General features: G+C 39.9%; 1 protein-coding gene across 4 annotated transcripts in view; it reads left to right on the top strand.

The window, feature by feature from the left end:
• Positions 7996-14620, top strand: part of NMD3 (NMD3 ribosome export adaptor) — a 67325-nt gene continuing 60700 nt past the window's right edge. For 3 of the 4 annotated variants that reach the window (XM_021069741.1, XM_021069743.1, XM_021069742.1), the window contains exons 1-4: positions 7996-8152; positions 8721-8777; positions 10873-11007; positions 12878-12974. In XM_021069741.1, the coding sequence (XP_020925400.1) occupies positions 8734-8777; positions 10873-11007; positions 12878-12974 (276 nt within the window). In that variant the 5' untranslated portion in view covers positions 7996-8152; positions 8721-8733. The remainder of the gene's footprint in view (positions 8153-8720; positions 8778-10872; positions 11008-12877; positions 12975-14620) is intronic. The other variant, XM_021069744.1, reaches the window with a different exon arrangement.

Genomic DNA, 14620 nt, shown 5'->3' on the forward strand with positions numbered 1-14620 from the left:
TTCCCCTGAGCCACAAGGGAACTCCTTGGACCTGTGACCTTGATGAATTACTTATTAGTTCTAGGAGAATTTTTTTTCTTTTTTATAGATACTTTGGAGTTTCTCCATGTTGGCAATAATGTCATTTGCATTTAAGGGAAGTTTTATTTCTTTCTTTCTGATCTGTTTATTTCCTTTTCTTGCCTTATTGCCCTTGACCTGCTGAGCAAAGCCAGGGATAGAACCTGCAGCCTCGTGGTTCCTAGTCAGACTCATTAACCACTGAGACACGACGGGAACTCCAGCACTGGATAGAACTTTCAGCACTATGCTGAATAAGAGTGGTGAGAGTGAACATCTCACCCTGTTCCCAGTCTTAGGGATAAAGCATTCCATCTTTTACCATTGAGTATAATGTTAGCTAAGGTTTTTTGTTGATGTTCTTTATCAGGTTGAGGAAGTTCCCCTCTATCTCTATTTTTCTTTCTTTCTTTCTTTTTTTGCTTTTTTAGGGCCATACCTGTGGCATATGGAAATTCCCAGGCTGGAGGTTGAATCAGAGCTACAGCTGCCAGCCTGCACCACAACACCACAGCCACAGCAGTGCGGGATCTAAGCTGAGTCTGTGACCTACACAACAGCTCACAGCAACGCTGGATCCCCAACCCACTGAGCCAGGTCAGGGATTGAACTCACATCCTCATGGATACTAGTCAGATTTGTTCTTGCTGCGCCACAATGGGAACTCCCTACCTCTATTTTTCTAAGAATTTTTTTTTTTTTTTTGTCTTTTTTGCCATTTCTTGGGCTGCTCCCACGGCATATGGAGGTTCCCAGGCTATCGGAGCTGTAGCCACTGGCCTACTCCAGAGCCACAGCAGCTTGGGATCCGAACTGCGTCTGCGACCTACACCACAGCTCACGGCAACACCGGATCCTTAACCCACTGGGCAAGGACAGGGATGGAACCCGCAACCTCATCATTCCTAGCCGTATTTGTTAACCACTGAGCCACGACGGGAACTCCCCCTACCTCTGTTTTTCTAAGAATTTCTATCACAGCATTGCCGTGAGCTGTGGTGTAGGCTGCAGACGAGGCTTGGATCTGGCATTGCTGTGGCTTTGGTGTAGGCCAGCAGCTGTAGCTCTGGTTGTACTCCTAGCCTGGGAACTTCTATATGCAGTGGATGTGGCCCTAAAAAGCAAAAAAAAAAAAGGGGGACTTTTATCATGAATAAATATGAATTTTGTCAAATGCTTCTTTTGCATCAATTGATATAATCATGTAATTTTCCTTTTTTAGCCTGCTAATATGGTAAATTACATTGATTATCTAGTATTGAATCAGGCTTGCACCCCTGGAATAAACTCCACTTAGTCATGTTGTATAATTCTTTGTATATATTGAATTCTGCTTGCTTGTATTTTTTTAAGGATTTTTGCATCTGTATTTATGAGGATATTGTTCTCTAGTTTTTTGATACTGTCTAGTTTTGTTATAAAGGTAATAATAGGCTCATAAAATGAATTTGGAAGTGTTCCTTTCTTTTTTCTTTTTTGGAAGACATTGTATAGAATTGATTTAATTCTTCTTTAAACATTTTGTACAATTCTGAATTGAAATACTTGGACCTGCAGGTTTTTTGGTGGGTCGTGGGGTTTTTAAATTAAAAATTCAGTTTCCTTACAAGTTAGTGGGTTATTCAAATTATCTACTTCATTTTGAGTGAGTGGTGGTAGCTTGTGCTTTTTGAGGAACCGGCCTATTTCATCCACACTTTCAAATTATGCATGTAAACTTTTTCATAGTATTCCTTTACCAATAGCCAACTATTTGTCAATTGTCTAAACTTCAAGTTACTCAGAAACATGTACATGTCATCAATTTTTAGTTCCCTCTAGAAAGAAATCTCTCCCAGAGCCAGTTGATCACTCCAATCCAGAGTGAAGCCTCCTCTCTGTAGCACATAACTATCACCTTGGAATTTTGCTTTACTTTTCTCCTATTTCTTTCTTCCTTTTTTTTTTTTTTTTTTTTTTTTTTTTTTTTTTGATCTTTTTAGGGCCGCTCTTGTGGCATATGGAGGTTTTCAGGCTAGGGGTCAAATAGGAGCTGTAGCTCCTGGCCTACACCACAGCCACAGCAACATAGGATCCTTAACCCATTGAGCAATGCCAGGGATTGAACCTGCATCCTCATGGATGCTAGTCAGATTTGTTTCTGCTGAGCCATGACAGGAACTCCTCTATTTCTTGAGTCCTGCGTTTTCCTTTTTTTAAGTTTGTATCTGTCAATAATTTCCTTAAAAGGGTGAAACTGAGAATATATTTATTCTACCTTCATGGCCAACTTAGCCTAGAATAGAATTGAAGGCTGGAAACAATTTTTATTCAAAATTTTTAGAGTACTTCTTCATTGTCTCCTTTTTTTTCTGATGTTGCTGTTGAGACATCTAAAACTTCTCTGATCTTGATGCTGTGTATGTAACTTGTTTTTTTTCTCCCTGGAAAAGTCCAGGATCTTTTCATCCTCAGTGTTCTAAACCTCATGATAATGATCTCTGGTGTGTTCCTACTTTTATCCATTTTGATGAGAAGATGGTGGATCCTTTTGATCTGTGAATTCATATCCTTACATTATGCAAAAATATTTCTTGAATTATTTCTTCAGTGATAATATTTTTATAAAATTTAGGAAGTTAATTAGAAGGGCATGGTTCTGCCAACCAAAAAGCATTCTAAAGTAAATCAGCTACACAGTGGATATTTTAGAAAGTACTTTTTTCTGGCATCTAAAATTGCTTACACTCCCTATACATCCTTCGAATGGCCCTTGAAACTGCCCACATAGTCAGAGTAAATTAATTTCTAAACAGTTTTATTTGGGAAATTCTCCTCATCACCTCCAGACCGGCTGGTCATCACAAGCTCAATTTTGAGGTCATTTCCCTTCTTGCTGAAATAAAATAGTGAAATAAAAACAGAGCATCAAGCATCTTTGAGATCATCTATGAAGAAGAGGTCAGAAGCATTTTAGGGGACTGAGACACTTACATGGTAGCAATTACTGAAAAGAAAGATCATAACAAAAATACCAGTTTCATATCCCTGAATTCTTAGTTCTTTGGGACTCCGTGCATATAATTTCGTTGTATTGCCGAAAGCTATTTGGGTGTATCTAAATTTGTTTTTTCTTTGTTCTTCTCTTTTATGATACCTATAAAATTTACCTTTATAAACATTTCCTCATTTAATACTATATTAGTAGTCTTCTCCCACCATTAATATCTAAAGCTAGAGATCCATGATTAAATCTTTGAAAAACTACAGTAGAACATTACAGATTTAATCTATGATATTTTGCAATTTGCAAAAGTGGGGAAATTTCTCAAGTATTATTGTAATTTTATTATTTTATTTTTTCTGTTTTATTTGCTTGGATTTTATGTGAGAGTTTATTTGTATTTTTAAAACTTTGTCAGAGTATAGTGTGCATATGCACAGATGTTACTGCTAAATGCATTTCATAAAATAAACAAATTTTATTTTGTTTATAATGGCTTTATCTTGTAAATTAATAGTGAAGGAAGGTCACAAGTGGGATGTTTCAAATTCTATACATTGGATGTACCAAATACAAACCATTCCTTGCCATTTAACTAAATTTTCTTAGGGGGCTTCACCTGAAAATAACATACCTCTCTCCAGAACAGCATTTTTTGCAATTTACTAAGCACTTATTTTTGCAGCTTGCAGCTTACTAACATTTCTATATATCTTATTCCAATAAATTCTCACAACAACTTTATGAGGAAGGGATCCTTACATAGTTTTAGAAAAGAGAAAACTGAGGCTCAGAGAGTGAAGCAACCCCTTGGGGCTACAGGGTCTATAATTTGAAAATCTTAGACATGAAGCAAAGCTCTTAGAGTTCTAAGAGATCTAGTGCACAAACTGCTTTTGTGTGCTGCATGCTCTGAGGCGTTTCCCAGACCCCTCTTCAGGAATGAAGGACTTATTTCCTGTGGACGACTTCTTCCTTATTTCTGCTGCTGGTAGCAAGCTCTGGGTTTCACCCACTTCTGAGACTGCCTTGGCTATAGGGAGAAACCTCACTTGAGGCTACTCTTCCTTCCCTGAGCAGCCACATCCAGTGACTCTTCAAAGAGCAATGGCCCACAGAGTTCCCTGGTGGTCTACTGGTTAGGATCTCTGATCTGGGAACTGAGATCCCACATCACACTGCAGCCAAACTCCTGGGGTCTCCCCTTCAAAAAGAAGAAGAAGAAGAAGAACAACAACAACAACGGCCCAACCTCTCAGGAAAACTCGGAACCAGCATCTCAGCTTCCAGGCTCCTGGCATCATGGTTGGGGAGACCACCATCAGACTGCAAGGCAGTGGGGCTTCTCCCTTACCCATAAGTGGAAAATAAGTTTGCTGGTGTAATTCACCTGTATTATCCCACTCTGAGACCAGTCCTAGTAAGCTCATCCTGGTTTGCGGCAGAGATACTCAATATCTGGAGATCTTGGTACTGAAGGGTGGTAAGTGGAAGGAGAAATATAGGCATGGATTTCATTTATCAAAAGCCTGTGGCCTTTCTGCTCTAACCAGACGGAAATCCATATGGCCACATTATTCTGGGCTCCCCCTTGTAACTTAATGGGAAATTTTTACAGTTGCCAGAGTCCCTGCTGTCTTACAAATGAAGGCATAGTATGTCCCCAAATCCCTAGCAGCAGAACCCACTTAGGTGACACCAACTTTGACTTCCAGACAAGACAGCACATTTACAAAAGGAAAAGTGATGGCATTAACTCATAAATCTGAAGAGAGCCTGGGAGAAGCTTCTGCCGGCAGCTCGTGACATTGTTGACATTGAAAGCCCAGCTGGTGCCCATGTCCTGTCCTCCAGGAATGCTGTCCAGTGAGCTGTGCTTCAGTTTGCTGCCACTCCTGGAGTCACTCCTACTGTGGCTGCTCCTCTCTGGAAGCTTCATGGACCAGATATGGGCAGCCTTCAACGTGTCTTGTGGTGGTCCTGGGCTCCGGGGCTGACCACCAGCCCCACAGAGGCATCTCATGCCCACCTGCCTACACACTTCATGTCACACAGACTCTCCTGTACTGTACAAATGTGCAGACACGGCCAGGCCTGCAGCAGTAAGGGAGCTCCTGGCGGGTCTGCCATGATGACACTGGCTAGGGATTCTGTGTCCAGGTGGCACCATCTCAGAGGCACACATGGAGGTCAACTCTGGTCTCTGCTTCTTCAGGGATCCTGAAGAGATGAAAAGGAAGGGAAGGTGGTTGCTGAAGAGGCTGAGACCCAGGAGGGATTTCAGAGGGAATGGTCAGCCCCAGCTCCCAAATTTATTGCTACTCAACCTGAAGCTGCAGACGGGTCTGAGGGTGCAGGAGGCCTCTGTGCTTCTAGAAGTTCCTGCTGGAGACAGCAATGCTTAGCCACTGTCCTGCTGCTCAGGCCATTGAATTGGGAGGAACAGTCAGAGTGACCTCATGTTGATCTTCCACACACTCTTAAACAAAAAATGGAAATAAGGAAAATAAACAGTTTCTCTCTTTAAAAATAGCTGACCTGAGCTTCAGAAGGGCGGGCAGCCTGGTATGGTGGTGAGGGCATGGACACAGAGTTAGACAAACTCTTGTTCAGATCTCAGATCTACCATTTACTTGCTACAGAACTGTAATTTTTTTTTTTTTTTTTTTTTTTTTTTTTGAATATCAGCCTCATCTGTAAAACAAGCTTCAGGAGGGCAGGGACCCATGTCTGTGTTTATCCCTGTTATATATTTAGCACTTAACATGCCTGGCACTGTGGCACTTGGGGCCAAATGAAACAGGGTATAGAAGGAGTGTATTGAGAAAGAAAAAAGGAGCAGTGCTTGACATTCGAAAGCTGGCTTGTACTCACATGTAGGCCACATTATTCTCCTGTTAGGTAATTTCCAGAGTACCAACTCCAGGTAGGTTCTTCTGAGACCATGATAAAATGAGACAAAGCAAATCCTCTGCATGATTGTCTAAGCATAGATAAATACAAGGCCACCATGTCATAGATAAATACATGTCGCCTAAAATACCAAACACTCTCTCTTGGCCAGAATGAGTGACTGATACTTTTTTATTAATTGCTGCTCACCCTTATGCCTTTTTTGCTATCCATAAGATTTATTGAGATATCCAGTCATTGAATTGCCCCTGATTTCTGACAGCATCCAATCTAGAGAAAACACCTGCTTTCTTAGAACATCCTTCCCCAAGTTGCCCAACCAAAGCCCATATTCCATGATAGGTTTTTTTTTCCTAGCACCCTCTTACTGAGACACTCCATGACCCTTCATGGTGTGTTTACATTCTCTTCAATGAATAATAAACACAATCTGCTTAACAACAGTGGTGTTCTTAGTGGTATTTGGCTCATGGGAAATGACTACATGAATGGAAAAAATGGGAAGATAAACAGCATCTCTTCAGAACTGTTTTATCAAGTAGATAATTTACCAACATATATTGAGGGTCTGTTTTGTGTTAAGTGCAAGGAATACTGAGAATAGACCTAGACTGCTCTCCATGAGCTTGAACTTGTGGAACAGTGCTGTTAGCACTCTTACAGGGGCATACACCTCCTGTAAACATTTTATAAGACCATACCTGAAGGAGGAACCTCTATTTCAGACTTACAACTTCCAGACTTACAGCTTCCAGAACTGTAAGATAATAAGTCTGTGTGTTTTTTTAAGCTACAGAATTTGTTATATTTCATTACAGAAACAATGGAAAACTAATACGAGGTGTTTGAGCTTCATCTTTAAGGTCGAGTGTTTCAGATATAAGCAAAGGAAGATTACTTCCTTCAGGACCTGCCAGTTGGTTTGTATGTCTGAGTGCTTAGGAACGTGACAGGTTATGTCATGGTCAGATCCTGAAGGGTCTTTTCTCTATGCAGAGAAATTGGAAATGCTCCAGATCATGACCACTCAAGAATTAAAAAAAGTGGAGTGTAACAAAGCCAAATTTGCATTTGGAAGGATGGATTGGAATCTGGAAATAAGGAGGGGGAGATTACTTAAGTACCCTAGGCAGTAACTTGGGGGTCTTCTTTGTTTTTATTTTTTGTTTTTTGTCATTTTAGGACCATACCTGTGGCATATGGAAGTTCTCAGGCTAGGGGTCCAATCTGAGCCGTTGCTGCTGGCCTACCCCACAGCAATGCCAGATCCTTAACCAACTGGGTGGGGCCAGGGATCCAACCCACATGTTCCTGGGTACTAGTCCGTTCATTACCACCGAGCCACAACAGAAACTCCTGGGAGGCCTTCTTTGATCATGTTCTATAAGATGACCATAATTATTCCTTGAAATTTGGGATTAGAAGACAGAAAAATGATTGCCTTCTTCAAATATTTGAAATATTGTCATGAGAAAGAGTGATTAGACTCTTTCTGATCTGCTCTAGGGTCAAGGTATATATAGTCATAAGGAAATATTTAGTGCACTTTCCGGAAGCACATTCTAATAATTAGATTGGTCTAAAAATAACAAAGACTTCACAAATAATTATTTCTTACATATCCTTCTTTCATCTATTCAACAAATATTCGTTGGAGCAGTTAGGATGTGGCATTAGGAATATAACAGCAAACAAAATAGACAAAGGCACTGCCCTCGATGGAGTTTAATTTCTCTGTATAATGTAGTACCATTTATCTACAACTTTTATATAATCATTTAATCAAGAAGCAAGCTCCGAATAGGGATATCTGAAAAGTGACTTATATACTGGCTTGAGTGAGCTCTGGCCAGGGAAGATCGGGAAGGATGATAACCAAACAGAAGAGCTGTAATGTTTCTTTAAGTCTCAGGCGCCTTAGGACAAGAGAGCCCCACCTCCTCCCCTCCCCCCGCCACTCCCCCTTCTTCTCCCCTTCCCCCTCCCGACTCCTCCCCTTATTCTCCCCACCGCTCGCCACGCCCGCACCTTTCTCCGCCCCCACCCGCTGCTGTGACTCGCTGCTCTCGGCCCGCGGGATCTCGAGCTCTTCTCGCGAGATCGTCACCATCCCGGAGTCAGCTGTGGTGGCCTCTGACTGGGCGTTAAGTGTGCGTTCGTTTTGGGGCACCTCTGGATCTGGCCCAGAGGCATTAAGTAGGTTCTGGGGGCCGAGACCTGGGCTGCAGTCGCGCGGGTCCCTAAGAAGGAAGGGGACAATTCCCTGAGTTGTGGGCCGACCTCGGGCCGCGTGCTCAAAGCGTGTGGGCCGGCAGCCTGGAGCCCGCGTGAGGTGTCACTCTCAGGGTCGGGGTCGGGTGGAGATGGGGGTTGGCCCGCAGGCGCGGTGATACCGCCCGCAGACTCCTGCAGTATGGGTTCTAGGCACTCCCGGTGCCGGCCTGGGGCCGTGGAGTTGGGGGACTGTCAGGGCGGCCGGACCCAGCCAGCCCCCTCTTGCCTCTCCGTGGGTTCGCCCGGGTTGGCGCCAGGTGACGCTTGAGGTCAGCGCCGGGTTCAGTGGCTCGAGGGTTTGTAGAAACCTCCGAAATTCGCTTGGTTCTGTTAGAGAAATCACTTTCTTTCAAAGGTACTAGGTAGAATGTGTTTTTTCTCATTTGTTGCTTTGCGAGGCTTGGCTGCCTTATTCAGAGGCAGAAGATTTGTATAAACGGATGAGTAGACGAATGTCTAAATCTTAACTATTTTCTCTTTTTAAAATCAGGGTATACAGAAAAATGGAGTATATGACAGAATCCATCAACCGTACACCTGGACACATGTGAGTCGCATGCCTTTTCCCCCACTCTCCTTAAATTTCAAAATGTTAAAGTGAGTCTGAAACTGAGTGTGGGCAACGCCTTTCTTTTGAGTGAGGGGATTTTTCTGTCTTAAGTGGGAAAAATGAAAAACTATTTCTTGAGAAAGTCGAATTCAGTTTTCACTGGAAAGTTTGTGGTGGTAAATACTGCTTTTAAGAGTGTTAAAATAGTCACTATACATTCTGCTAGATTGGCATCAGCCATAGACTATACGTAGCTTTTTAAATTTTAAGTAATTAAAATGTAGTAAAATTAAACACAGTTCTGGAGTTCCCGTCGTGGCGCAGTGGTTAACGAATCCGACTAGGAACCATGAGGTTGCGGGTTCGGTCCCTGCCCTTGCTCAGTGGGTTAATGATCCGGTGTTGCCGTGAGCTGTGGTGTAGGTTGCAGACACGGCTCGGATCCCACGTTGCTGTGGCTCTGGCGTAGGCCGGTGGCTATGGCTCCGATTCGACCCCTAGCCTGGGAACCTCTATATGCAGCGGGAGCGGCCCAAGAAATAGCAACAAAAAAGACAAAAAAAAAAATTAATCACAGTTCTTCTGTCTACTATCCACATTTCAAGTCCTCAGCCGCCACATGTGCCCAGTGGCGACAGTTGTGAACCTCAGAGGGTATTAGAATACTTCTTTTGGATAACATCAGTGATTCTTAAACACTTTCTGTCCCCAGTACAACTATGGTTATGATGCTTCCATCAGTTACACAAAAGAAGTAGACATGATACTTTTTACATCCTTTTTTTTTTTTTTAATTGTCTTTTGTCTTTTTAGGGCCACACCTGTGGCATATGGAGGCTCCCAGGCTTGGGGTCAAATTGGAACTGTAGCTGTCAGCCTACGTCAGAGCTGCAGCAATGCCAGATCCCAGCTGTGTCTGCCACCTACACCACATCACAGCTCATGGCAACACCGGACCCTTAAACCATTGAGCGAGGCCAGGGATCTAACCTGCAACCTCATGGTTCTTAGTCGGATTCGTTTCCACTGCACTGTAATGGGAACTCCTTTGACATCCTTTAAAAATTCTTTTGGCGTTCCCTTTGTTGCTCAGTGGGTTACGAACCCAACATAGTATCCTTGAGGATTTGGATTTAATACCTGGCCTGCCTCAGTGGATTAAGGATTCCACGTTGCTGTGGTGTAGGCTGGCAGCTGCAGCTCAGATTTGACCTCTAGCCGGGAACTTCATATGCCACAGGTGCAGCCCTAAAAAAAAAGGAAAAACAATTTTTTTTCTGCTTTGGGGTAAATTTTTACATTTTGACAGGCCCTGTGTTATACTGAGGCTTTAAAAAAATTGCCTTTGGGAGTTCTAGTTGTGGCGCAGCAGAAATGAATTGAACTAGCATCCATGAGGATGTGGGTTCAATCCCTGGCCTTGTTCAGTGAGTGGGTCTGGGATCTGGCATTGCCGTGGGCTGTAATGTAGGTCACAGGCGCAGCTTGATCCCTCGTTGCTGTGGCTGTGGTGTAGACCGGAAGCTACAGCTCCGATTTGACCCCTAACCTGGGAACTTCATATCCCGTGAGTGTAGCCCCCCAAAAAAGCAAAAAAAATTACTGCCTTTTGACTATAAAGCTGTCTGATGATTACTATTAGCAGTAATTTAGACCTTCTATGTCCTTTGCACATTAACCATATTTTTAGGATTTTGGGGATTGTGGTCATCTCTGGTTTTTTTGTCTCCAATAGGCCAAGGTTTTTTATCTGCTACATCTTTGGAGATTGCTTTAAGTCTGTTTTTTAAAAAGGGCAGAGATATTATAGCCTATTTTTTTATATTTTTATTGAAGTGTAGTTGATTTATAATTTGTGTTAGTTTTTGGCATACAGCAAAGTGATTCAGTTTTTTATACACGTATATGTACATAATTACATATATATAATGGTTTATTACAAGATATTGAATATAATTCCCTGTGCTATACAGTGAGACCTTGTCTATTTTATATATAGTAGTTTGTATCTGCTAACCCGTTTGATAGCTTTTTAATTAACCAGTGCACTTACAAAATCTAATTTTGAAAATGTATGCTTTATTTATTTAAGCCTGTGCTGCGATTGTGGTGTCCCAATTAGTCCAAATCCTGCCAATATTTGTGTGGCTTGTCTGCGAAGTAAAGTAGATATCAGCCAAGGCATTCCAAAACAAGTTTCTATATCTTTCTGCAAACAGTGCCAAAGGTATGGTTCTGTACTATTTTATACTACTTAGAGTTGCGCCACCAGGGTATACTGAGATTATGCTAAAATACATGGGATAAAGTGCATGAAATTGAGATTTAAGCTTTATTTATGTTGGTGTAGCTAGAGGTTTTAGAATTTGTAATTTTGTAGTATACTTTCCTAGTTTACCCTACTAATTTGGCAACATTTGTGTAAAGGTATTTGAATCTTGAATCTGTTCTTTTTCTGTTAAGGGATTAATAGGTTGATATATACAATTAATAGATGCAAGTTGATGTTTTTAAGGGTAAAAGCAGATTTTAAAGACATTAGTGTTAATTACCATGAAGTTTTTGTTTTTACCTTCAATTACTAGGAGCCATGTATGATTAAAAAGCACCTTATTTTTAAAGTAATTCAGCAGTGTATTTTAAAAATTGTATCTATTAATGTTCCCACGAAACTAAAATGACTATAGTTGATGGAAGAAAAGCTCAGTATATCATATCTAGGATAATCTAGGATGAAGACTGGATTTGAAGGCAGAGTTCTGCAAGTTAGTGATTTACCTCCTTTATTTTCTTTAGTTGTTGGCATAAACAACGTATCTAGTAGGCCACTGAATAACACAAAACTGCCCATTGAAACGCCCATAAAGTTATATGCCTTTGATTTCCTGAATGGATTAGGACTCTAGTGGTTCTTAACTTTTTTGGGGGGTGGGGGAAGGGGACTCATGAATCTCTTTAAGAATTTGAAAACTTCATGTCCCCAGAATAATACATAAAACATGTGCATGTATGTAAACACTTGAAACTTGTGTACTGTTTCAGGGAGTTTATAGATTGTAAGTTTACTAAGGCAGGTGTGAGACTTAATCTATAATAAACATTTGCCGTTAGGAGCATTGTGTATTCAAAAAAAAAACACTGGATGAAGAATAAGGAGACAGCTGTCTTGAATTTTTCACAAACTAGTTCTTTGACACTCTTGGCCACTTAACCTCTCTAAGCCTTAATTTCTTCATCAGAACAAAGAGACTTGCCGTGGGAGCGGCCCAAGAAATAGCAAAAAAGACCAAAAAAAAAAAAAAGAACAAAGAGACTTTATTAGGGGATATATAAGCCCTTTCTAACTCCAAAAACATGCTTATAACAAAGGGACCTGTATAAGGCTTTTCAGTGAACCTTTAAAAGTGAAAATCAGAATATTTACTTAACAAGTAGGGCAAAAAAGAAAATTCATGTAACACATTTAGAAGTATAACATATTTAACAATCTATATTGAGCATTTACTGTATGTTAGGCACTGTTCCAAATCTTGAGCTGGCTGGGCTTAAAAACTTGAAGTATATGCGTAAGGGCTTTAAATTTTAATTTAGTCAAATTTTATGTAATATTTTAAAACTTGAGTTTTATAGTTTGAAATTTGGAAGGCAACTTGAAGTAGATTAATAGTCTAAACTAATTTTCATACACAGTATTAGGTACTAATTTATCTTTTTTGTGCGAAATAAACAGTTTGTAAGCATTTTAGATGTACATTATAAACCTTTTTAATGATAATTTGAGATGATCAGAGCATAGCTTCAAAGTACTCTTGGCATTTTGTCATCCTACTGTAATTCTTACTGGTACTTAAAGTAATGACTTTTTAATAAGTTATTTCAGATTGACTTTCTCAAATAGCCAGAATTTTACTTTTTTAACTATGCCACTGGTCTAATTAAAAGTTTTCTGGAACTATTAAAATATATTTGGGTTAAATGCTCAGATCAACCTTGAGTATTATTATATCTGGTTAATAATCATTGTTATATCTCAATATTTGGTGGAATTTTTTTTTCCTGAGAGATGTTGAGTTTCAGTGTATTATCTTTTCTCTCAGATATTTCCAGCCACCAGGAACTTGGATACAATGTGCATTAGAATCCAGGGAACTTCTTGCTTTGTGTTTGAAAAAAATCAAAGCTCCTTTGAGTAAGGTAGGTCAAATAGCTAAATCATCTTTTGTAGGGGTATGTGTGTGTTTATGTTTGCTTTAACCTCTCATTTTTAGGAAATCTTTCTATGAATAGATTTTTCAAAGTAACTATTAAGAGATACTATTAATGAGCACACTACTACAAACGCTGCTTTCATTTTTAAAGTTATATATATTCTTTTGTCATGGAAATGAAAATCCTTTCACTTTAAAAGATTTAGTATGGAACCAATTTTTTCATTCATTATTGTCAGAAATTCTTATGTGTAATAATCTTTTCTGAAAATATTTATATAAAACCATCACTAAACAGTTTAGGAAGTTATAATATTAGGGCTGGGATTTGGGTTTTTAAAAAATTTTCATTACTACTTTGTAAAGAAAATAATTTATGCCTGTTATTTAAAGTCAATGCATAAAGTCTCCAAAAAACAACAAGGGTTAGTTAGTGCAGTTAACATCTCTGCACAACACTCTCAGTTTTCTTTATGCTGAACTGTATGACTCATATCCACCAGGTATGTTGTTAGTTGAAATGGATTCTTAGTTTTAAGGCCTTCAGATTCTCTTCAACTCTGATAAACTTTCACGTAATAGTTCTTTGGAGTTTCTCCCTTTATTTTCCTTTTTTTTTTCCTCCCTGGAATTTGTATGAGTCAAATGTTGGCCCTACTACCTTAAAACTGCCTTTTTGCCCTTGAATTGTTTTTAATTTTTTGTCTTGTCCTGTGTTTCTGACAGTTTCCTTTACTTTAGCTTCCAATTTTTGTATTAATTTTTTTCAATAGTAGTGTTTTAAGTTTAGAATTTTTAATGTTCTTGATGTCAGATTTTTCTGGTAGTTTGGTAATAAGTTGTTATTGTTACTGGTTTTACTTTCCTTCTGTTCCCTGAGTTGTCTCAGTTTTTTTTTTTTCTGGAGTCAGTTTTTTGGTCTTTTGGAGTCAGTAACTTGGTCTTTTGCTTTCATATTTTCATACTGCAGCTTCTGTCAAATGTTCCTTAAAAGTTCATTAGCATTCAGCAGGTGTTTATTGAATGTCAGCCCTGTACCAGTCTGCTTTTGGTGTTAGGTATATGGTAGTGCATGAGAGACAAATTCTGTCTTGGGGATCTTTTCATTCTAGTTGAAGAGGGGAGAGTGTGAAGTAGGCAATGAACAAAGTGAGTAGGTATGTTAAAAGGTATAAAAAACCAGGAAGGGGATAAGAATTGTTCAGGGAAGAGTTGGCATTTAAAATAGAGTGGTTAAGAGTATCCTCATTGATAAAGTGACACTTTAGTAAACATTTAAGGCAGAAAGGAAAAGAGCATTTTGGGAAGAGAAAACAAGTATAGAGGTCAGAGGCAGGAGTATACCTGTGTGGTGAGAGTGGAGTGGGGAGGGAAAAATGATTGGGGATGAAGCCAGGGAAGGCAAGGAAAGTCACAGTAGGCCCTGTAGGCCCTTTGAGGACTGGTTTTTACTCTGTAATGATTTTAGGGAGCATAGGGCAGAATAATGAGATGAATGATTTACAGTTCATCAGATTCCCTTTGGCTATGTTTAGAATAGATGTGAAGAGGGTGGGCACCTTTAAGAAGTGATTGTTAAGAATCATGAGAAATGATGGAATTTGAATCCTTAGTGGAGGTAGCAAGAAATTG

This window comes from Sus scrofa, chromosome 13 (genome assembly GCF_000003025.6).
Source record: "Sus scrofa isolate TJ Tabasco breed Duroc chromosome 13, Sscrofa11.1, whole genome shotgun sequence".
NCBI lineage: Eukaryota > Metazoa > Chordata > Mammalia > Artiodactyla > Suidae > Sus > Sus scrofa.